This window comes from Osmerus eperlanus, chromosome 10 (genome assembly GCF_963692335.1).
Source record: "Osmerus eperlanus chromosome 10, fOsmEpe2.1, whole genome shotgun sequence".
Taxonomy (NCBI): Eukaryota; Metazoa; Chordata; class Actinopteri; order Osmeriformes; family Osmeridae; genus Osmerus; species Osmerus eperlanus.
The window spans coordinates 17,084,246-17,110,505 of record NC_085027.1 but is presented as its reverse complement, the minus strand read 5'-3'; the positions used below and the strand labels follow the sequence as shown (position 1 = coordinate 17,110,505).

At 42.9% G+C, this 26,260-nt stretch overlaps 1 protein-coding gene across 1 annotated transcript; it reads right to left on the bottom strand.

Annotated features, from left to right (window-relative positions):
- Positions 1–19: 19 nt before the first annotated feature.
- On the bottom strand, positions 20–26,260 carry galns (galactosamine (N-acetyl)-6-sulfatase). Its single transcript, XM_062471110.1, has 14 exons — positions 26,079–26,260; positions 25,762–25,885; positions 24,932–25,006; positions 24,708–24,810; positions 24,370–24,513; positions 18,236–18,302; positions 17,943–18,070; positions 17,386–17,525; positions 16,948–17,051; positions 10,469–10,605; positions 10,161–10,263; positions 8,050–8,171; positions 1,410–1,527; positions 20–521 (listed from the first exon to the last, which is right to left on the bottom strand). The coding sequence occupies exons 1-14, from the start codon at positions 26,190–26,192 to the stop codon at positions 435–437; spliced, it is 1,566 nt and encodes a 521-aa protein (XP_062327094.1). The 5' UTR covers positions 26,193–26,260; the 3' UTR covers positions 20–434.

The following is a 26,260-nucleotide window of genomic DNA, read 5'->3' as shown; positions in this document are numbered from 1 at the left end:
AAAATTTAGTGCCATCGTGTGAAAAAGAAAAATACATTTATTCAGTTTAAAATATTATTTTTACAGAAATTAATAAGAATAAACAAAATCATGTCCCTATAGTGTGTTTTGACATTTCAATTGAATCTTTTTTCAACAACACACTTTTCTGTCAGCAGTATATAAAAAAAATCTCAATTTAATTAAAGGAAAAGCACAAATCAGATAAACTACCTTAGATGGTTGATTACCTTGTTAAAAACGGTTTTATACACAGAGCCACATAGTACTATCATGTACAGCAGTGTCCAATGTTTCATGTTATCCAATGCAAAAAAACGCTCTTGGTACACACAAGCTCAGTGAAAAGCCAGTAATATCCCATGGTGATGGTACTTCTCTCAATGGGGTCTTTTAACCATCCAGACGTCAGAGACAGACAGACACCCGGACAGTTAGTGTGGCCAGTCACATTTCCATGGTTGTGACTTCGGAGCTTTGAAGCACTTTCCTAACTTCTCACATCCTGCGGGAGCCCAGTTCTGGGGATTGGAGAAAGACATTGATAAAACACTGATGTGTTTCACCTTTACCAGGTTTACTGAGAAAGGTGAGTTTACTGTTGCAACTGCTGTTATTTGACGATGATGGCTGTCCCCTTGAACGGGATTTGCCATGGTGCAGCCACACAGGGGCGCTGTTGTTACATTAATTAGTCAAGCATCTGCAGACATTTGGAGGATTTCAAGACCTGACACAATGTAATTGTTTGGTAAAGCTAACTATACTCTCTTATTTCCTCCCAAAGTAGTAAAATAATACAAACACGTTTTTTAAGAACTACAAACCCAACAGTCAGCACAAAAGGTATTATTTAAACATCTCTAACACAATAAGATACTTGACTGACAAAGAGTGAGACAAATACCTTGTAAACAAATCTGTAATTGAAAAAAAAAAAAGTAAAAGCCCAACTGGAACAATAAAAGCTCAGAGAAGAGGCGTACATTTTGAAAAGATGGGAGAGGAAATGAGAGAGACCTCTAAACAAGGAGCTCTTAATATTTTTTTTCTTCTTTTCATTCTGTCTGAGAGACAATGAGCTGGAAACAAAAGCCTCCGAATAAGACTCGATGATTGTATGACTGATATAAAACATGATTTTTATCAGTCATGAGAAAGGCACAATGCGTCTTTCATCATATTCAATAGTAAGAGTCCTATTTGGAATACAGCCATCCTGTATGTAGATTCCAAAGTAGTGTATAAGGTTTGAAAAGGCATTCTACCACCTCCTTTATCACATGAAATGTACTGTATCTATGCAGTCAACTGTATATTCCAGGCTTATGTTATTACCATTTGAATCTGCATGTATACACATGGCATGAAATAACTTTACAAATATAATATGTCTGAAAGGCTCCTACCATGACGGCCATGTCACACATGTTGAGCTGGGGGAGACCTGGGACCAGAGTGTTCTTATGGAGCTCCACCACTTGAGAGATCCTGCTTAGTGCATCCCTGTACTCTTTAGTAACAACACTACACACACACACACACACAAAAGAAACACACAACGACATGTCAAGGATAATTCACTTTTCACTTCCTCCCACGCACGCACGCACACATCCATACCCACTATGAACCAGGGGCCTACGAATCAAGAGTTGGCGTTAACGAGGTAACTTCATGTTCAACCCAGGGTTTTCTGTATCACGACGGTGGATCACTTGTTACCGGGGTAGATAGCCATGGTAACACATGCTGAACGCCTAACCTGGTCGGGAGCAGGTTAAGTTGGAGATCAGAGATCAACCGGTATAAAAGCCCCGCCCACTAACTCATTCTTGAGAATAATGGCGTCACCGTTCATAGAAGATCCTGCGGAGCTTGGTGCGCGGATAGTGAGAAGTGCGCTCAGAAGAGCCAGAACATTTAGAGACCGACAAAACCCTTTGGCATTCCCTGATGACTATATTTATGCAAGATAAAGATTCTCAGCAGAGAATATCTTTATATATTATCTTTGCCAACTTCTTGAGCCGTATGTTGCCAATGCGACACATCGAAGCCGTGCGCTCACAGTCCCACAGACTGTATGCATAGCGTTCCGTTATTTCGCTACGGGTACTTTTATGTAGTGTCACGTTGATATGTTATTCCTATTCACTGGGGTGTCTCCCCTTAACCTCTTCTGTTGTCGTTCGGTTGCTTTGACCCATTTTCTAATTATTTCCATATCAGAAATGTGGGTTTCCTTCAACCAAAACATTTCAAAACAAAAAGAACAATGTGTATGGTACCGTACAATGCTCTTCACAAGTTAAATACATGATAATTTCACTATTTTCATAGCATTTTTCAAAAAGAATAAATAGGACATTGAAAGAAAGAAATGGTGAAACCCCCCACAAAAGACTCAAAAGGCACAACAAAAAAGCCACAAAAAGGTATAAAAAGACCAAAACGTAGAAAAAAAGTTTAACAAATAAATCCTCATGTGTTCTCCCTTTCATAGGAACACAGAAAAAGAATGTCAGTGTAACTAAGTTTAGTGTCATTCATTCAGTCATGTACTATATCTTCTCATATTCCAGTTTTTCTATCTCCAGCTTTGTTTTTTTTAAATTAAAAAGCGTCTTATACTCTATATCGAGCTCCAGGGTTCTTTTATACAGGGCCCTCACATTGTCTGCCCCAACCTAAAACAAATAAAGAACATTGTCCCTTTGCAAGGCACACTTGGAGAAGTGTCCATTTGACGACTGTGTTTCAAGGTTCATTGCTTATACCTCGTGTTTTGTCTTGGCCTTGAAGTGGAGGCCCTAGGCTCAGGGGGAGGAAGAAATTCATTTTCCTGCTGAGTTTAACACCAAAGCAATTTAATCAATTGAGTCATATTTGAAATGAGCACTTTAAGGACTTGTGTCTCATGTTCAGACCACCACCATTAGCAAGTAATTACAGACACTTCAGTCACAGCCACACGTTCACACACTCTCACCATCTGTGTTGCAAGTGGTAAAAAAAAACTCAAAAGTGTACCCCCAAAATGCTCTCTGAGCGGGCAGACACAGTTTCCTGATCATCTAGGACCTCCACTTGAGAAAGTAAATGGCATATTTGATAAATATTCAGCAACCACATATGGCATACATACTGGCAAATGACTATTAGTTTCACTGTTACCTCTGTATGGCACAGTGGGACGACAGTGGGTGGTGGCAGCAACACCACTGTATTTCCTGTCACTGCAGAGAACAGTAATACATTTCACTCCTACAATATTCATAAATAATTGTTGAATGAACATGGTCACATAGATTACTTGAAACATACATATGCGTGGGTTTCCGAGCTGCTGCCACCAGGGTCTGAAGAAATGCCCCCTTCCACTCCTTCCATTATGGGGCGACCCTGATAGCTGGAGAGGGCCAGCTCCTCAGCAGGAGTGAAGTCCTGTGGAGGAGGGCCCCCCAGTTTTCTTTGCCTAATTTTTCTTCCTGTTGGCTGCAAGCAATCTCATTGTTCTATAGGCCCTTTGTATACCAATATCCTACAAAAGGGACTCAAGGCAATTCAGCCTTGTACTTGTTGGCCTTAAAATATGAAAGTTAAAGTATTGCCTACTGCTCCTTACCGTTTTGAATTATGTTTTTATTTTATTTTTTTATTTGCTCCCACGATCATTTGCCACTGCCAGGGTTGCAACTAAAATAATACAGCAACAAAAGTTTAACATGGAATGCACAAGTGTAATTATGGTCACATCTTGTGCCTGGGGCAGTGATATCAATAAGTCATGTAGCTTACACATTTATAGCGTCTGCTATTTTCTGCCAGCTTGGCAGCAGCGACTTTGTTGATTTTTGCCTGTATTGTATGTCTGTATTCCTGATATGTTTGTATTACAATATTTCACGCAGGAGGAGTAGACATAGGCCGGGTTTCCCAGATTCGTTAAGAAGCTCTTAACGCTAAGAGCTTCTTAGGAGCGTTCTAAGAGCGTTCTAAGAGCTTCTTAACGAGTCTGGGAAACCCGGCCAAAGTTTGTAAGATTATTGTCTGATCGTCCTGCGTGAAATATGCGGCTATTGTTTTGTCCATGTTTGCGATTGGACATACGGTGCAAACACCGCCCCTTTATGTGAACGCGCACATCTCTAGATTGTAAAGATCTGGGTTGAGTTAGAGAGTTGATAACCGCCGTCGTGATACCGCTTATTGTGATTGCGATTGTTAGCCTTCGTGTAGCCGGGTAACTGAAAGTAATCCAGAGCATGTTGATCTTGATTCGTAGTACATGCCCCTGGTTATACAATTTAACACAGAGAACAGATGTCATTCACAGTATATAGATGGTGAACAGAAGGCCAGTGCTCTCTGTTTGTGAGTCTGTAAGTTACCACAGATATCATCAAGATACAGCTTCACTAAACAAACTCAAGTCATCATATAGGCCTATATCTAATGACAAAGCTTTCAACAATCAATCGGATATACACACACACCTACCCACCATACACAGACAGACATAATAAGAACACACAGAGGTTTTTGGCGAACCCCTCCTCAGTAGAATCAAATCTGCCCCCCCGTCCCCTCGTTTCTCAATTACTCTAGTTGGACACCAGGCAAGCACCTCTGAGCATCATTATATTCAGTGTGTAAAACACAGAGGCCCCGAAGGCTTTCAGAGGAACGCTGCTCTCTGTACGACCTGTAGGGTTAATGGGCTGTTTGTGAGTGAGTGTGTGTGTGCGTGTGGTTGGTGGCATGACACGCATATAGACAAATATCACCAGTACAATTACACCCGTAAAACACTCAGTAGCAGCACCTGTGCCAGCCCACTCCCCTTCCCCGTCTCTTCTCTGATCCCAGCTATCTGATTGGCCCCCGGGGAGCATGTGAGCGTGTGTGGGGTGAAGTGTCAATTAGAGTAATAACCCCAGGCCCTGTCCGAATCACACCTCCTCCAGCCTCCCTTCCCCAATCTCCCACAGGGCTGTGGGGCTTCTGCCTCACCACTGCACCTGCCCCCCCACCCCCTCCCCCACTATCTGTCACTCTCTTTCTGGGCCACAGACTACTGAAATATTCACACCTCTGTTCCAGACTAATCATTTGTCCACTGGCCAGTATCTCACTTTCTGTCAAACCTATGTTAGTCCCATCCTTACTTTCTACGCTAGTTAATTATACACGTTATTCCTTTCCCCTGTCCCCCTATCCTGTAGCCAGTGTGAACATCCCCTTCCCGCTCTCTCTCTCTCTGTTTCTGTATCCGTCTGTCTCTGTTTCTCTCACAGGGCTATACACATCGTTGTGTGTGTTATACTGTACACATAGTCACATCCCTACTCCAACAGAATCACTTGCCTATCCCTCTAATCCAACTTTAAGGCCTTCAAAGAGCCATGGCTAAACTGTACATCTGTAGAGATTTCTCATACAGCGTGTCTGATGCCAAACTGCATAGCCCTATCTCAGCTTCCCTAAGGTTGTGTTCCTATCTGAAATGAGTAAAGCTCTCTGGGATGTCAGTGTAATATTTCCGACTGAACAGCACCAGTTACTGGGTAGCACAGCTTCAGCCAGAGATAGCGAGACCGCATCAGATCATAATGACGAAGCATTTGGTACCATCCTATCAGAGCTGGAGATATTGATCACCGGGCTTCATTTGTAGATAACTGCTTCGACGGCACTATCTCTTTGCGATGCATCACAAACACGCAAGTGTTAACATTTTGCAGGAAACAAAGAGCAGGGCAAGTTCTTTATACACAGCATGCATAATAATCTGTGGATAACCCTAAATCAAAACAAACAATACCATATTTATTTACACTTGCCCCCCAACCAACAATGAGAAAGCTGGAGTCAGCAGAGCTCATTATCCTCAACCTAACCCTTCGCTCGCTGGAGCAAACACAGATTTTTAGAATAATAACAAGAGTGGATGCAAATGAGGCTCTTTGATTTATAATGCATGACACCCAGGGGGGAGGGGGCATTGCTCAGGTGTGTCACCACTCTGATTACGGATTCATAACCCCACTAGTGAAGGGGGGGGGGGAGGATGCGCACACACAAACACACAACTGCGGCACCAGGAGCGGAACGCTGGGGAATTGAAGAGACAATCATATAACTCTGCCCCTCCTCCCCAACCCCAGAGGAAATTGAGCAGTTCAGTGAAGACTATTGATTGGGGGCAGTCAAAGTGCTTGTCTGGCCAGCAGACAGGCAAGTAGGCAAGCAAGCAGGTAACCAACAGTCAGGTTCATAGTTTGGTAATCTGGACAAGACAGGCAGACATGCAAGGTTGGGATGTGGGTTCAAGTACAATCTCAGTGGGTAGCTAAGTTGGACTGTACTGGACTGAGTAGTGTGTGCTGCTGGCTATACCAGTCTGCCACAGTAGTGAAGGTATGTGTGCAGACAGGCCCTATATCATCTTAAGTGGCTCTTTAGGTGCAGACAGAGATTAATGACAGGAAGTCAGACAGCAGGTCCAGCTGGGGGCCCAAGGAACACACACGACTGGCTGTAGTAGCCCTGCATGCACGCACGCACACACACACACGACGCACACACACACATACACAGGGGAGGAGAGGAGTAAAGCAAGATATGCGACAAAGATAGTGCAGAGAGAGTCGGTGAGAACAGGAGAGTGTGTGTATGTGTGTGTGTGCCTCTACTCCATCAGTTTGGGCCCTGGTGAAACACACTCCAGTATTCAACACAACACAGCACTGAATATTGATCTGGCCTTTTTAACTCTGAGGGCTGCATACAAGAGAGGCTAAGAGTACAGGCAGATCAAAACCACATTAATGTTTAATTATTCAATCTCACTTCAAGAGCAGAATGAGGAAGTCAAGGAAGGGAGAAGAGAGGAGAGAGGCAAAGAAAAAGAGAGAGCTAGAGCTAGCGTGAGGGTGTGTGTGTGTGTGTGTGTAGTAGTAGTAGCCTAGGAGCTAATCTGCCTGAAGACAATATTAAAAGAATGATGAGGGATCAGAGACTAAGCCATATAATACAAAACTCAGTTCCCTCATCAAATCACAACAGAACAGTGAAGTGAAGCTGTTCTCCATGGTATAGCAAAAGAAGATGCACTGAGAACAATTAAGCCTATCCTCAAGGAATTTTTGGATGGAAAGGTTGCCAACAGATGTTCTCAAATGAAGGGTCTTCTTTGTGCTAATCTCAGTAACATGTGCCCATTTCAGACCTGGGCTTAGAATAATACCTGGTATCATTACACTAGTGTCCCAGCCAGCCCCACCTCTCTCCTCAGGCTCACCTTCTCAGAAGCGCACACAGATCCATTAAACAGCCTTTGCAGTCTCAATTTAGACCAGGAGTATTTGTCTTGCAATTTTAACTTCCAACTGTGATAGCTGTAGGCCAGACAATGATCGTAGGAGAGCTGTTTGCAATCACAAAGAGGAGACTTTAATCAGCTTCTCTGTGCCTGGCCAAATCAATCTCCAGCCAGCCAACCAGCTCTGGATCAGTATCGATCCCATACCTCCACCCCCTCGCTGACCCACCCCACTACCCTCTTCCCCCTCTCCTGTCTTCTCTTATTTAACCAGAGGTCAGAGTACCACAGACAAGCCTTACAACCCCCCCCCCCCCCATTCTAGCACACCAGTATAGAGCCCAGAGATCTAGATAGCAGTATTGTAGTCAAGCAACCTAAAACGAGACCAAGTCATGACCAAGACCAGAGTGTATTGAGACCAAGACAAGACCGAGTAAAAATGCGGTTGATTCCGAGACGAGACCTTCAAAAAGTGGTCTCTAGACTGGTCTTTAGACCAACACCGGTCTCGAGGTACTACAACACTGCTGGATAGGCATTAAGCACCAGATCAAACACATTTCCCCAATTGAACACAAACCAGCATGATCTCCAATCCCACTGTCATCAGACAGTGAAGAGCAGGGGCCTCTTTGTGGTCTGCATTGAGATAAGGGGACATAGAAACATAGGAATACATTGGACAATCTCTATTGTTTTATTGATTTGACTAGACTCACCTTATTGGGTATTTCTCCCCAGGGTCCCGCACTAGGTGGAAGATGATTGGTTGCATGGAGTGTTCTTTCTGGATGTGGGTGGTTACACCTGCCACCTCTTGGCCGGGACAGAAGTTAATCCCCTGAAACACACACACACACAAACACACACAGACCTTTAGCTTCTGTTAGACACTACTCCACAGAGCAGAGGACACTGGAAACTGTGCCAAAGATAACACAGTCGGGCTGTCCCTCAGAAAGAGCCCTTGAAAAGAGAAATTAACAGATGAGATGGCTGCTGGGATGTTCAAGGCTGCAGCTGATGTGCTCAGATACACATGGAAACCCTCCTCACCCTACCCCATTTATGTGTGAAATGTTGGTATGAGTGTTGGATCAGGGGACAATATAGATCACTGGACTCCCATACAAACTTGACAACTTGTATTTCTAATTCATGTTAGAATTGCATCTACGAAGGGCCTATTTTCATTGCTGGTGGAGCCTTTATGGTTGCACATCAGAAGGGGTTCACTGTTGAGGCTGCTCCCCGCCTTTTCCTATTGCCATTGCACAGTAGGAGATGGAGGGATCTGGCTGTGATCACAGGCTGATTGAGTCACACTCTCCTCCAAGCTCCCCTCTCTTGGGACACCCTGCAGGAGCCCTTCAGTCTCTCTCGCACGCGCACACGCACACACTCTCTCTTGTGAGGAGCCCAACTAATATTGAGAAACCATTCATCTGTAAGGCCCTATCTACCCCCCTCTGGGACTACAGGCTGCTCACGCTCTATAGAGCACGGGCACAAATAGCTGTACACGCGCGCACACACACTTCACTGTACTGCTATGTCCCGTATGATCCGGACTCTTCTCTACACCCTGGTCTTGGAAATGTAAAAGACTCATACTCCCAGAAGGCTTCTGGAGAGACCCGGTGTCTGGATCTGAGGAGGAGATGCACCACAGAGAACTACATATCTCCCCAGGCATTAATAATAGAGCAAAGATGGCTACAGAAATCCTGACTTATGGATGGAGTGCAGGAGTTACCATTAAAGGACACAAATGAAAGAATAAAGAAAGCTACAAATCAAAAGCAGAAGAATTTAAATGCATTCTTACAATACTTTACCTTGAGATGACACAAAATGTACGGCATGGTATTTCACACTACAGAAAACCAAGTAACAACAGATGTGTCTACCGATATTGTCGAATAATGTCTTGCTTCACTTCTTGTTTATCTATTATTTTACCACAAACAAATATTCTGTTATTCTAAACTAGTGAAGCAAGGTTAACAAAGGCTCCATGTTTACTATCCACTGCTAACCAATAGAAGCACAGTATAGTTTCTATATGAGATGGTGATTGGTTCTGTGGTAAGATGGGAGGGGTCAGTGGACATGATGAGGTTAATGAAGTCCTGACATTTTAAATCTTACAGCCAGACTGGGAGCCCTTGAGCCTGCTCTTCATACTGTCCTTTGCGCACACACACACACACGCACACGCACACACACACACACACAACATATGCACACAAACACACTTGTGCAGCAATCAATAGGCAGCTTACAGGCAATCAGACGGCATTATTTGTGAAGTTCCACTCCAGTTCACATGGGCTGATAGAGGAGCTGGCTATTGATTCAGCACCCCTCTCCGAGAGAGCAATTTAAGCGACCGATGAGGCATAAAACAAACGGCCACGTTGGTACCAGAGCACCAAGGCCGGATGGACAGGAGGACGACGTGTTTCTGAAGGTAAGGACGAGGAAAGAGAACAGTCTTTCTCTCTCCCTACCTTGTCTCTTTCCTCCTGTATACTCAGCGAGAGGGAGGAAAAAAAGGGGACTCCGATAAAAGTGAGCTAACATGGTGAAGAGGAGTGCTCATTCATATTCATGACATTTCAAACATACACAATGGATGTTGTTACAGTAATGAGGAAATTGATTTGTACAGCTATGTGGATGTTTTGTTAAGTTGACGTGTATGTGGTGAGAAAGAGAAATTCAAAGAGAGAATCAACAAACTAAGTGAGTGACAGACAGACAGATACATAGACAGATACACAGACAGACAGACACACAGAAAGTCTACTAGATGTCAGTTACTCACTTTGTTAAACTCCTCCCAGGAGTTACTCCACGTCCAGTAGTGTGCTTTGTAGGGTCCGACCCGGACGGCCATCATCTCGTTGCCACGGTAATAGAAGATGGGCCTGTAGGGTGTGAAATGGGATTGGTGGGTGACAACTGGAGGACTGTGATAACCAAGCCTTCACTTCAGGATCCCCCACTGGCAGGACTAAGGATGCCACTTTGCAGCCCTCACACACACACCTCCCATGCTGTTATCCCCAGCTCACCCTCACCCTCTCACATACATCTTGCCCCCCAGAACAGTTTCTTCCTGTGAGGTCTAACCTGTTGATGAGGCTGTTGTTGAGCAGAACAGGTGTGAGGTCCAGGCTGTCGAGGCTCCTGTCGTCGGGGGTGCTGATGCCAGCCAGTCTCAGACTCGTGGTGAACACATCCACCACACTGGCCAGCTGGTGGCTCACCTGGGATAGTGGCAAGAGAGGGGGGGGCGGTTGAGACAAGAGAGGAGAGTTTACTGTAATCACGGTCTTGGGATATCAGATTGACAGTGTGGTCTCTCTCTCTCTCTCTCTCTCTCTCTCTCTCTCTCTCTCTCTCTCTCTCTCTCTCTCTCTCTCTCTCTCTCTCTCTCTCTCTCTCTCTCTCTCTCTCTCTCTCTCTCTCTCTCTCTCTCTCTCTCTCTCTCTCTCTCTCTCTCTCTCTCTCTCTCTCTCTCTCTCTCTCTCTCTCTCTCTCTCTCTCTCTCTCTCTCTCTCTCTCTCTCTCTCTCTCTCTCTCTCTCTCTCTCTCTCTCTCTCTCTCAGCACAATGGCCCAGAGCACACACACACACAACGCTATGTAAGAACTACTTTTAAGACGAGAGTGTGTGTGTTTTAATACTGATTGTACTGATGATGCATTTCTTCACTCTAATCTGCACTCACAGGTTTATTATAAACCCTCCAAATGAGGAAAAAAGAGGAGTGAGGAAGGAGAGAGCAAGAGACAGAGAGAGAGAGCGAGAGAGAGAGAGAGAGAGAGAGAGAGAGAGAGAGTGAGAGAGTGAGAGAAGATGAGGGCCCGGCAGTAGCCGTTTTATCTCTGTTCCCCAGTCGCTATGAAAAGCTTTATTTTATTTATAAACTTTGAACTATTTTCAGATAAAATGCCATTTTTTCACTGTCATCCTTGATCTTCCATTCCTTTCTCTCCTGAGCAGGGTCTTTGAGCGAGACGGCACGCTCGCCATCAGATAGCACTATCAGCCCAGAGCAGCTGGGATGCCATGTGCCGACGCGGCGCTATCACCACTCTGCACACACACACCGGCTCCACGGCGTACAAATGAATTCTTTTTTTTCCTCCCGCAGCCACAGCAGCCGCCAGAAAAGACCCTGCAACACATTCCATTATCTGTATGCTCAGGCCTATACACACATAGAGGCAGAGAGAAACGAGCTCTCTCTCTCTCTCTCTCACACACACACACACACACACACACACACACACACACACACACACACACACACACACACACACACACACACACACACACACACACACACACACACACACACACACAGAGAGACAGAGAGACAGACAGAACATACTTGATAGGGAAACACACAAGTAAACAGGTCGTCCCACAAACACACAACAAACAAAACAAAAACACAAATTGAAGCACCCAATTAACAGTTAACTACCCACACAGACAAGCCTCATATCCCTCTACTAAACACACCCCATTAAAACTGCATTAGGGAAGCCGAGACTATTTTGTTATCTCTCATTTACTCTCATTTCCACTTGTATTTTCGGTCTCTCTCTTCATTTCTTTCTCCACGTCAGCTTTTGTCTGTGTGTCCTGGCTCTGCTGTGCAGCTGGTTATCAGAGAGAGCAGACCTGCTATCCCTGTCCCAGCCTCTCAGCCGCTCTGTCTCTCCACTGATAAACACAACAAAAGGGATTGTGACGGCAGTGTTGGGGGCCAGAGCATCTCCCCATTCCTCCCTCCCTTTATCCCCCTCTCCGTCCCTCCCTCTCTCTCTCCCAGTCAGTCACCAGGGGAATGCTGAAGCCATGCTGGTCTCTTGCCTTTCTCCCCTCTCTCTCTGTCTCTCTTTCCATCCTCTCTTCTCCCCCAACCCAGTGATGGATGACACCTCATCATCACAACCCTGAGATCTTCAGATCTACAGGTTCTCTGAAGATATGTACATTTACTAACCTAACTGAAGTCTGGATATTCATCACCTCACCAATCAAAACCAAGCCCTTAGTCTGTACCACTAGAGAAAAATATACTCAAGTTGGGTAAATATGTCAGCAATCAGAGCAATATTTTGGCAGCTGTTGAAGTCAAAGGCAGTGTGAGCAGAACAAACTGTGTTTGTGTCTGAGCCTGAGACACTGCACACATCTAAACACTGCAACTCTATTCTGTGGGCTGGTATTCCTCCAGGGTAGTGTTTGTGCTCAGAGTTTAGGCATATAGAAAGTGCTGAATGTGGAAAGATATCAAGAGAAAGATTTCAACTGTGCACTAAGCAACAAAGGGTTGGATCAGGTTCCTGGTCCTTCTCCCTGCCTGTTCACAGATAAACACACACACACAACACAACAAAGGAGCTCGATCACAGACTTACTTAGGGGTTTCTCTTTATGTCAACCTGCCCACTCTGAGGCCAAATCACCACACACATAGCAGAGGTTCCTCAGTGTGTGTGTGTGTGCTGGTTCCAGACAGTGCAGGTGTTTTACATGACATTCTAACGTTCTAACGTTCTCTTCCTGGAAAGCCAAACAGCAGGTGGTTCTTTCTCTGTGTGCACACACACACAACCATACCAGCACATCGAAGACCCACACATAAATCCTCCCTGGCACAACCAGTTATCCCAGCCCCCCCCGCCCCCCCCCCCCGTCCTTTATCCTGAACGCCTGGCATATTCAGATACAGAAGTCCTCATTACTGCTCAATCCAACCTCAGCAAACACACAAACAGATTAGCTCTCTAAGACGCTCCCCAACCTCCTCTCGCTCGCCACTCTGCCTCGCTATCAGGGCCCAGCACACCCCAGCCAGATGAGCCGAGGGCAGGGCTTACTGCAGCCCGCAGCCTGCTGCCTCCGCTTGCTCCTCCAAAAAATCCCCCAGCACCACAGCCCTGTGTCACAGCTGCCCCTAATACAATTAAAAGTCATTTGCAGAACGCGCAGGCTTAGAGGATCAGGGTTGGGGGGAGGGGGACAGTGTTGGGGATGGGGTGTTACAGGAGGGAGGTGTTGGGATGGTGTGTGTGAGGTTGGGAGGGAGGGAGCCATATTGTAAGTGTTTGGCAGGAGGAGTGCAGGCATGCACACAAACACAGCCTTTTTTAGGTGTCTTTGGCCTTTGAGTTGAGAAACTTCTATGCTTTTTTATCTTTCTTTCTTTCTGTCTCTCTCTTCTCATTGTCTCTCAAAACGGATAATCCCAGGAGATGTTATGGACAGTGATACAGGAGAGAAACAGACACAGGAATACACTGAAGGCAAGAACTTGGTAGGGTAGGGTCTGCTCTGGGGTACCATCAATTCACTGGTGTAGTCTGATGGTATTGTCTAACGCTTGTTAGACAATACCAACGCTTGTCTAATACATGTTTTTCCTTTTATCTGTAGTGCTATTTATCCATCTAACTTGCTTCGAGTTGTGTGAGTTGCCAGTTTTTGGTCATACATTGTTAAAAAAACTGGCACTAAAAAAGGACTGTCAGATTAAAACATAGATACAGTAAAAATCAACAGTTATTCACTTTACTATAATTAATTTATATTACTGTATTTTTTACCAGAAATCTCCCTATCATTCCATTACCTCTTTTCCTTTTAACATATTTTAATTGTTAGAATAGTCATACACCTCAAAAAAGAAAAAATACACACTGACACTGGATGTGACTGGATGTCTCTCCATGTATTAGGGCCTAAAATCAATAAAATGGTATTAGGGGAGGGGTAAAAAATTATATTAGAAATTAAATTCCTCCTCTTGGAGATTGAAGTAACAATCCCATGATGCAGTATTTCCTCAGAGACTATAATAGTTTGTGTCCACAACAGTGAAGCGATTTGAGCGAAGCAAAGCTTTCCATTCACTTTCAATGGAGCCGGGCAAATCGCTTGCGTGGTGCATTGTGGGAAGGGGAATGGTCAATACCTGTGTTTATTTATGTAAAGTAGTGGTTAAGTTATGCAAAATCTTTTTTGTTAAATCGCATGACACATTTAAATAAACAGTTCATTATTATCAATTTAATATGATTTCCTTGTCATTTTGAAATTCAGGGAAAATGTGTCAAATATTAGTGGGGAAAAACTGAAAAAAATTATAATTTTTTTTACAGTGTAGAGATGTCATATAGAGATGTTCTATATATAATAGAGCTAGATCGCACTCGGGTTGTGGTGCTCAAAGCACCCCAAAAATACATTAGAAAAATCTGGTTACTCAAGATAATTTACAGACTTTGTTGCTTGTTGACTTTGTTGTCACAGACAGAAGTTTCATGTAGGAACTATTATCTCTCTACTAGTGATGCACCAAGTGTGAAATTACGAGCAGTCCCACAATGAGCTTTCCTTAGGACTTGCCATTTATGTGTCTGTAGCTTTAAATGCTATGAGGAGGAGAGAGGCGGGGCTAACTGCCATGCTTTGGTTGTTTGCAAGCCATGTTGTCTCTCGAGGAAAAAACGATATTGCATTCGTAGGTTGTAGCTCATTTTCTCATTGGCGGGCGAAATTCTCTGGGCGAGCAAGCAGAGAAAGGGGAGGTAACCTTTCCTCTTATGACGACATAAGAGGAACATTTATAATCGGAGCGTTTGAGCTTTCATTTTCTCAAAGGCGGAGAAAAATACCCAGGGCTTGGTTTACACCTATCAACATTTCAAGCCACTGGGGGACCAAAGGCAGGCTAGGGGAACTCTTATTAATGTTACATAACCTCCTAAAGTGAAATGTTCATGTCATGGGACCTTTAAGATTTGGAACTTTTATTTGAATGCATATTGTGTCAGATAGGTGGGGACTATACTGTATGGTGTGATGAACCAAGTCTTTAATAGATATTCACTGTCTCCTATCAATGACACGCCCTGACCTTTGTACTGGAAGTCAGGAAGTTACAAAGTTACAAATTGTGTAATAAAAAGTACTGTGCTTGATTGACTGATTGATGGCCTCTATTCTAATGGTGATTTTAGACATGAATCATGCTGTGTAACAAATTGATGATACAGAGGCTACTTGGACGGAGGAGGACTGCTATAATGCTCTGCTCTTTCCCCCGAAACCGCCCGACACACCCATCACTCATGATGCCTACTCCATGGCTTAAACTTTGCTGAATCTATGCAAACACACCGAAGGTGCCATGAAAAGCCCATGGTGTTTGACAGCTACTTTACACGAGAGCGGCTGCATGGTCACACCCTTACTGTAATTAGCCTGTGATTCACTGATTATACCGTTCCTGCGCTTCAAAAGTGCCTTACTTCAGGATGTGCTCTGATTAAACACCAGAAAAATATCAGAGAGAGAATGTGGATAATGGAGGGGGGGGGTTGTATAGAAATAGAGAACAAAAGGAAAAAAACGATTCCGACTCCTTATCAATTCCTGCTTATCGATTCGATTCCTTATCGATTCTCTTATCGATTCTCCCCTCTACAGCCAACTAGGTCTGTGCGTCCTGCACCCCCCCCCCCCCACACACACACATGTTCTAAACAAATTTCTCAAACTGGCTTTGACTGGCTCTAAAATGAGCTAATACCTACCACCTGTAGGCCTCTTCAGGCCTCTGTTTTCAAAACAAAATCTAGTCGGAGATAGAAACTTTCAGTTTCCTTGTGTTCAAGCTTCTATTACTCAACACCAGTAGGACTTACAGGGGTCCTAACAACAGGGGAAATAACTTCAGTGTCACCTTTGAAAAGAGACCATTTACATGCATGTACTCCAAATGGTTCAACAACAGCTTTCAATGTACTTTGGGTATGTTGTTTAGGCGTTTTCAGGCACATTTAACAGGACTATTAAAAGGTTAAACAATTAAAATGCAAAGTTTAATAATGGATTAAAAATTGATATGCTCAGTTTAATATTGGGACACGCGAACGTTTGCTGATAACACACGCCACCCCGATAACGTGAAATGATCAATAAGGGTACTAATGGGTACCCTTATTAAAGGGTACTAATACTAATGGGAGACGAATGCCGGAGCTAAAATGTATGCTTCAAACAACGGGACAGAAGATAACTAGATCGACTACACACAATAAAGGCAAATTGCTTCACACAGTAACAAGTGGTTGTGATCACTTTTGAGCAGTTTAGCGCTACCTTAGATAGTTAGAGATGAAGCGCGAACGTTAGCTGCGCTGCTGCATGCATCGAACACATGATGTTCCAGTAACTTCATTCCATGCTGTGTGTTCAAATGCTTCTTCATATTTGTAATATTTCCTCCCTTATATACTTATAAAATATACTTTTTACACGCGTTACAAGTGGCGTTGTTGTCATTTTGTCGTGTGAAATACAACCAAACTTTAGAACGCTTCTTCCTAGTTGCCATGTTTTCTGCAGTCTGTCTGAATAAACTATAATAGTTTGCGCGTGCGCAACGGCACAGAGAATCGTTAACAGAATCGTTAAGGAATTTTGCTAACGATTCCAAGGAATCGATTCACTGGGAACCGGTTCTAAACAAGAACCGGTTCTCGATACCCATCCCTAATCATGTTCTAAGAACATCTGGTACTCACTGTTCCTGCTGGGATGTGTCCAGGCCACCAGGCTATGGCAGGCTCCCTCATGCCCCCCTCAAAGGTGGTCTCCTTCCCACACAGGAAGGGTCCATTGCTGCCACCTTAGAACACACATACACACACACAGAGCACCGTTATAAATCATTTACTATAACTGTCGCTTTTGAGATGCTGGGTGGGGCCTTTGATACAGCAAAACAAAGAGAACCCTTGAACAACAGACAGCTTGAGGAAGTACATGACATCCATTCTTGCATGTTTGTAGTAAAGGTATGATGAAAGAAACACAGAATGGCACAAGTGGTTGGTTATGAGTGGATTGAGTCACACCATAGCCTCGCCTCCAGGTTTCCTTCACAGTTTGATGAATGCTTAATCCACCCAGGATGGGGGAGTTGAGAAAGATGTGTGTGTATGTGTGTGTGGTTGACTTACTCTCCTCTGGACCTGACATCACAGCAGCCCCATTGTCAGAAGTGAAGAACACAAAGGTGTTGTTGTCGAGGCCCAGATTACGAAGCCAGGCCAGGATCTGACCAATAGCATCATCTAGCTCTATCACCGCATCACCATACCTGCGTTGAACACCACATATGAACCCTACTGAGCACTGACACGCACACATACAGTACCACAGACCGTGGTGACGGTGGAAACACTAATTCAGCCCTAAATCAGCTATTTAGCTACATGGGCATAGGCTCTTGTTAAAGCCTACTGGTAGGGTGTGTGTGTGTTCCCATCCCCGGCTGCAACTGGCTCATTCTGTCCAGGTCTCCCTAATGTCTCTGTCAACATGCTGCTCGCTGAGGTTTGGGTAGAAACTTAACTGAGGAGGACATGCTAAGTCATCCTTGCACATCGCACTCTCTCACTGGACCCACACTGTGTTTGTGCAACTAATGATCATCCACCCACCCGTTGACCTAGCCATTCATCCATTCATCCATCCGTCAGTCCCATCTATCCGTCTCTTCCTCTCTCACTCCTACCGTCCTCTCTGGCTCTTCCCCAGGAAGCGCTTAGAGGCATAGACGGGGGAGTGCGTGGCGTCTGGTGCCCAGTAGAGGAGAAACGGTTGTTGGGCCAGGGCTTGGCGGTGGATGAAGTCCAGACCCTCCTAGATAATGATTATTAGATTACTTCAACTGCATCTCCAAGTCCCACTTGGTAAAGATGAGTCAGTTTCATGGCAAACCAAGAGATTTGTTGTAATTGTGTAATTACAGTATAGGCTAGTAAAGGTCACTTAGTAAAGATGTGTCCTTGTATCCCTGCCCCTCACCTCCAGATAAAGCTGAGTGAGGTTGGATTCTCCAGTCTTCTTATTGATCACAAACTCCTCATAGTACCTGAAAAATCAATCAATCAACTAATCAAACAAATAATCACTGACCAGTCAATGAATCTATCAACCAGATTTTCAGATGGTGTTGTAACGTATCAACCAACAAGCGATAGGGAGTCGGGCTATTAATCAGAAGGTTGTCGTTTCGATTCCTGGCCGTGCCAAATTACATTGTGTCCTTGGGCAAGGCACTTCACCCTACTTGCCTCGGGGAGAATGTCCCTGTACCTACTGTAAGTCGCTCTGGATAAGAGCGTCTGCTAAATGTAAATGTAAGAATCATCACGCTCTTTGATCACTGATGTGCCAGAGCAGAGTAAAGAAATGGGACAACACCACCCCAGGAAGGACGCTGGATGACTATGAATTTACACATTTAAATGTCACAGGACAGGGTCTGGATAGTACAAATTGAGCCTTTGCAATAACTAGATGTGAAAGATAGATTTTGTAAATGAAAGATCAATGCAAATTGATAACATTTACATTTAGTCATTTAGCAGACGCTCTTATCCAGAGCGACTTACAGTAAGTACAGGGACATTCCCGCCGAGGCAAGTAGGGTGAAGTGCCTTGCCCAAGGACACAACGTCATATATTTATAGGACAGTAGATGATGGTCTAGTTATCCTTGTATATTGGATCCAATGTTCATATTATTACATTAGTCTTACAGTAGTGTCTAGTGATTAATGATTACATTGTTCTAGTGATAATTCATATATAACTAGAGAGGGTACAATTTCTGGGGAAATTGTAGGGTGTGCTTGCTTGCGTCGGTTGCACAGGGGTCCGTTTTTTAATGACATTTTTACAACTGATATTTCTGTATATTTTATATAAAAATGCATAGGGCCTACTTATTATTTATAAAGATTACATAGATTTAAAAGCATCTTTTTTTTGCTGCTCATTTACAACTCAAAATACGAGTGAAGTGTAGAATGAAATATGATGTCTTCTCATTTCCCCTGCAAGAGGCAGCCTCATAGCTGAATCAAACGAATAAATTTGGCAGACCGGTGTAAAAATTGACCTAATCTCTATGACTTAAACGTCCTTTTAAGTTTTCCCTTCTCGTGATATTTTCAGGCATTTAGCCTACTCATATTGCATTCATTCATTAATAAAGAACCCCCTTTGAAGATTATTCTACGACGTTACCGGCAGTAGAAGATGGAATCGCGATTCAAACATTACCATCTGCTAACTGAAAAAATGTCCCCAAAAACGTAAATAAGCTTGACATTTATTTAGTGGAAAATCGCTAATTCATAAAAAGCTCACTGGTAGCGATCATTGTCAGTAACAACGCAAAATGCGATATAGCCCTGTGTGGAGAAGCTGCCCCGGTAAATTCTATTACTACAGTATAGTACTAGACTACTGCTGTGTTCGTCTTGGTAGCGATTGCGTTGGTTGAATTCGATTAAACGTTCCGTTGTACGGTTTAGGCTGAAATTAATTATTTTCATGAACAGATTGACAAAGTTTAGGCTGTGGCAATGAGGTTCAGGTTAGTAGTCAGATAGTTTCACCTATTGAAAGACTTTTGATTTAAGTAAGGGGAGTGCCGAACATGTTCTGTCGCCGTTTGACTTCCTAAACAGCTGTGTCTCGCGTAGGCTACAGCGGTGGTTTGAAACTACAGGTAATGATAATTTCACCAACAAATCGTTTACTTGTAATATGTCATAATAAATCCTACAAAGAAAATTTATTTGTGAGGAATGTTTATTTTAACGATTGAAAACAGATGCATCATAGACCACTGTGGTATGTGTTGCCCGGGCAACAGAGGCTAATGTCATGCTAATGCTTCAGTGAAATAGTAGACTACCGTTTCCGAAAGTAGATGTGGGCCTACTTCCTTAATAATATCAGCTAATATTGTACATTACATTTCATAATTGTGTTTCACATCACAAAGTAAAACTAGAAAGTACATTTCCTGAAGAAAATGTGTGTGTTTGCTGAAAGCAGTTGAAACGATTGTTTTGATGGCTTGAATAGTGAAGGTTTTACAAAAATTTTAAAAGAGGTATGTGCTTTAAAAACAAAATGGTAAGAAAAAGTGTTAAAAGTATATCTGTCATTGTTATGCATTGCGATATTTTCTTACTGTTGAAAATGGAGAAAAAACTGTGATGAAAAGAGTATCTTATTGACTTTCATACATTTTTAAGTGTTAAAAGTATTAAAGAATGAAAGATTGAGAAACAGAAAAAAGTTTGAAGTTAGAAAAATGAGCAAATATAGTGATGAAGAGTGTATTGCATAACAGTTATCAATATCATAGCAGACAAAAGTATGTCAGCAGTATGAAGGTGAAAAAAAGTGTTGCTTTGAAACCAAAATGGTGAGACAGTGTTAAAAGTATATCTGTCATTGTTATGCATTGCAATATTTTCTCACGGTTGAAAAAGGAGAAAAAAGAGTGATGAAAAGGGTATCTTATTTAATTTCATAAATGTTAAAGCGTTATGTTAGAGCCATTTTATTTCATTCTAAACCTTTTACATTTTTAAACCTTAGTATTAGTTAGACTTGTACACTTCTTATTTAAGATTCTTATATGTTTAATGTGTGCAGTGCACCTTCTTGCCACAGTAAATTCCTTGTCTGTGTGATGTTTCTTGGCGAATAAAACCCATTCTGAAAAGTATTAATAATTGAAAGATGTAGAAACAGAAAAAAGTTTGAACAGTAGAACAGTGAAGAGCGTTGGCCAATCGGATTGGTTCCTTGTTTCTTGTAACGTAGCAACTGTTGGTCATTGTCAACATTTCTAACCTAGAATCTAGGTTTTAGGTTCAAGATGAAGGAGAAACTAATCATGTGTGCCTGCACAACCAGTCCTGTTCAGACACTTAATTTAAAGATGACATCAAAATAATAATCCATAGTGCAGGGTTGCCGATGTTGTCGTTGTCCCTGGTGAGTTTTTTAAATTCAATCTCGTCACATTATGTGACTTTGTTGTGCAACTGGAAAAGCTAGCTACTCTAACAGTGCGTTCACACTGCAGCGTTTTTTAACGCTCTGCATCGCTTGCCTTCCCACAGTACACCACGCTCGGGGGCGTGTTAGACAAGTTAATACAGAGTTGTAGTTCTCTAAGGTCACTGTTGTAGTCATGGCCAAGCGTGCAGATTTGGGTTAATGTACTCACAATATCGATCAAAATACCACTTTTACACAACATTTATGTAAGTGCAAGATTTTACTAGTGCAAGATTACAGTAGAATACATGTTACGCCACCGGTCACTCAACCAGTCGTTTGTAGGCTGGGCTAGCGAGCTAGCAGTGGCACAGAACAGTCACGTAATGTGACGACTACATTTAAAAGTAGGCTATAAAAACACACTAGGAACAATGACGACATCGGCAACCATGCACCATGCATTATTAGTTTAATGTAATCTTTAAATTCAGGCTCGTCACATTAGTAACTTTGTTCTGAACAGAACTGGGTGTGCAGACACATACGAAAAGTTTCTCCTCCATCTTGAAATTGTCAAACCTAGAAATGTTTACCATGACGAACAGTTGCTACGTTACAAGAAACAAGAAACCAATCCGATTGGCCAACGCTAGCGTTTTCACGCTCCTCATTTACATAAAGTTGAGAAAATCCAACTTGCAACGCTCCGCTCCGCTCCGCTCGCCTTCCCACAATGCCCTACGCGAGCGTCAACGCCTGGTTTCATTGAAAATGAATTGGAAGCCGACGCCGCGCGCCGCCCGCTCCGCTGCAGTGTGAACGCACTGTCACTCAGAATGCTGCTGCAAAAAAAGCAGAACTATTGTGGGTGGTAAATAAGATCATGCTACATCTAGCCAGCGGATAATTTCTTGCAAGTGTGTCAAAGTGGTATTTTTACAGACTGTATTAACAGCGTAGGCGTGAATAACGCATGCATCGTCATTGTCGTCCATCTTTAGCCGAAGAAGCTAGAGAGGATGCAATGGGAGATTTCCGACAGTAAGGTAGATACTGCTTCAAATTGAAAACGGAGAAACGGAGACGATCTTTTGATTAAAGACAAGTTCCTTAACCTCTGTTGTCAATATCGCCGATAAAAAGTAAATACTGTTACGAAGCATTTGTTTGTAGGTAACGAACGATAGACGTAGATAGTTTCGCCGTTCTATGGCAGCTAGTACAGTACTGTATGATGACAGTCGTAGCTAGAGTTGTAAGCACTCGTCACTAGAATGACCAGAACTTTAAAACAAAAGATCATATTTCAAATCTGTCTGCTGTTCTACATTGCCCACACAATTTATGTATATATATCAACTCTAACATGGCCTGTATCTTGTATTGAAAGTGCTCGAAAATTAGCTCGTCTAATGTATGGTGGACTGAGAAAACATTTGTCAAAGCAGAGCGAGCGGATGTCGTGGGAGAATTCCTAATGTGTTAGATTTACTGCTTCAAATTGAAAACGGAGAAGATATTTAGAGTAAAGACAAGTTTCTTAACGTCTGTGTTCAATATCGTCAACTAAAAGTAAAAACCTTTCAGTTACGAAGCTTTTGTTCGTAGTAATGCCAGCTGCAGTAAACCTTTCGTGACCCCGGTTTAACTGTTCGTGACAGTCGGCAGTCGGTGTTGAGCCTCAATTTTTGCAGATTTCTGTGAAAGTTTCTTAAAGAAAAATAATCTAGCTAGATTATGTACACTTTAAGATCAATGTACATACCTTGTTTGGCCAATTTGGTCGATTGTGGAAAAAAGTAGAACCGTTTTTAGTTATGGAGAGCCATCGCGCTAGCTTGGAATTGCGTTATCCCACTCATCACTTCAGTGGTCATAACTTTTAAACAAAATAGTCTATCTTAAATCTGTCTGCTGTTCTGAATTCACACATTTCATACGCTCTAACATATCCTCTATCTTGTAGTGAAAGTGAAATCGTCTTGATAAAGGATGATTTGCCTAACATGATCATATAAATATTTACATCATTAGAAAGCCCTAAATCTTGTCTTCAAAATGGTATAGTTCAGGTATATTATTTTAAAAAGTCTGCATATTCAGGCAGGAAAGTGTTAAACAGTGTCAAAAATTGACGCGGTGAGAAACAGTTCTGTCAGTGCATGACGTCACAATTGAATTTGACTTGAACATTCTGAACCATTGAAACCCATTCATTTTTTTTAGCACTTTAAACTTTAATACCTTAAAAACTTTAAAAGTTATCAATGAGGAAAGTAATAGCACACTAGAGCAGTTCAGACTTTATCAAATGAAGTTTGAACGGTGTTTGTAGCTTAAACGGTGTGAAAGGAGTAGGCGACGGAAAAAAGTGGGAGAAAAAAATTAAATAATAAGTATGCAGAATAACAATAGTGTTTTTGCTTGCAGCAAACACACTAATAAATATATATGTGAGAGAACAAAGGTTGTGCCCTTGCCGAAGGCAAAGCACACACAATTATCCTAAATATTAATTATCAGTGACTTCACAACAGTATACATCCCTTCAGACCCCCAGAAACCCAGCAGTAAAGGACATTTCACCTCCCAGACTGAGATAAGTTTAGATGTCGCTGTAGAGCCAGAAAAAGAGGGGGGGTGCGTATTTACCACAGTGTGTGTGTGTGTGTGTGTGTGTGGGGGGGGGGGGGGGGTGTTATGAGGTGCTGCTGAAGCGTGGCACAGAGAGAAAGCAGTGACGGGCGTCTCTCTCCCGCTCCACCTGTTCCAGGTGTCCTCACACGCCGCCAATACAACCTGCTGTCTCCTGGGGGCGTGTGTATATGTGTGTGTACCTCTGTGTGTGCGTGTGTGTGTCCAGGCTCAGGTATACTGCACTGATTAAACCCACGGCTAAGCGCAAAAAGCGTCCGCCTGCTAGCGCCAATGACCCTGACTACACATATGGCTGTTATGGGAAAAACAAATGGGCGGAAAATGGAATACACAAGCGCAGCTGGTACAGAGATAGGAAAACACAAATGCTCACTCTCTCCTCACATCCGGAGGAGCAGCCAGTCAAATAGAATACTAAGACAGGTAGAGAAAGGAGTTTAGTGTGCGTGAATATGTGGTTAACGTACCTTCCCACCATCTCAGAGTTGTTGTAGACTGGTATGTTGGGCCTGGAGCTGCTGTTGTAGGGACCAAAGTGGCAGTTTGGGGCCCCAAACCACTCATCAAAACCGTGTTCCAGCGGGAGGTACTGAGGTCGGTGCCCAAGATGCCTGGGGTAAAGGAGTGAGCAGGAAGTGGACACACACAGAGTGAGGCCTTATCTCAAAAGTATGGAAAGGTCATCCCTTTTCATTCCAAGGGTGTGTCCAAGGGTTTAATCTGTGAAGGAGCTTCATGCTGACATCATAAATCACAGTGGGCAACCTTTTCGATGTCAAAATCAAGAAGATGAAACCCTACTCACCACTTGCCAACTATCTTGCTGACATAGCCCTTCTTCTTCAGCATTTGAGGCAACAGAATCTCGTCCTTAGAGATCCCTCCCACCATCTCTTGGGGAGTGTAGGCTGAAATAGTCAGGTGATACAGACATGACAGGATTTGTGGTTAATCTCTGCCAGGCAAAACCAGGTGAGATTGATTTGCTTTATCAAACAAAAGAAGACCAGGCAGAGAGAGAGAGAGTACCATTTCTGGCATGAGCATTGGTAGTGTAGAATCCATTCCTAATTGGCAGTCTCCCGGTCAGAAGTGCAGCTCTGGCTAAAGGGAAATATAGTAGCACATAGACATGAGAACCTACATGAAATAAACTAAAACATTTTAGACAAGACATTATAATCTTGTTTCGAATTTGGATGCATTTTGTGTCCTCCATGTACTGTATATTCAAGTCTTATCTTGCAACCCAGAACCAGAAAAGACCACAATGAATCAATTAAATGTGAGAGCTATATCAGTTAGGTGATTATTAAGGTTTACCACCTTAGCATTTGAATTTAATTTCTAATTAATATGCAGAGGCTGTATATGCCTTAATACCCTCTCTGTGTTTTAAATACAAAAGGTAAAAGAGCCAGGTATGCCACACCAGGCTTCCTCCAGGCTCCCACATCACACACTCAGAAGATAAGTAATTGATTAAGTCTTATTTGCTTAAATATTAATTAGAAGAAAAGAAAATGGTAGTTCACTTTTGCATAACAAGTTTATTCAAATTCCTAAATTAGGTATAATTATCATAGTGCATTATCCCTATTAGCATAATAACTTGTCTCCGTCTATCGCCCTAGCACACACTGACTGTTCTGATTTATGCATCAAATTGAATCAAAAAGCATTTCTGCCCCTCTCAAATTTCCTTCTCCATCCCAGTTACATAGGTGTAGCACAACTGCCTCTTTTCTCCCATGTGCTGTCTACTATGTCTGTTAAATAGCTACGTAAAATCTAATATTTGTGTCTACTGGCATATATGAAAGACAAGACCCCACTGTTTCTAGGGTTGCAACACTCACAAGGGGAGCAGAGGGGGTTGGCTGTATAGAAGTCAGTGAGCAGCATGCCCTGGGCAGCCATGGCATCCAGATTAGGGGTCTCTTTGGAGGGCTGGCCAAACACCCCCAAGTCCCCCCATCCCATCTGAGGAGGAGAAGGAACAACCATATGTGGGATCACCTAGTGATGGTCTCATCTATGCAACTCTGTGGTGTAAAAGATGGTGATGTAGTGTAGAAAGTTGAGTGACACTTTTGAGGAAGTGAATATAAAGTTACTTACTCATTGTGTAAATAAGTTAACTCAACCGAAAGAGACAACAAACAAAAATTCTTACGTCATCCATAAGCATGATGATAATGTTTGGAGTTCCATATGATCGATTCTTTGCCGGACAAGGACATATTAAACAACAAAAGACGATGCTGATTTGAACAAAGCAAGAAATCATTGCAAAAAGCACCACAGCACTCGAGCTGAAGTATGAGAGTCATGTGATAGTAAATAAGGAAGTACAAG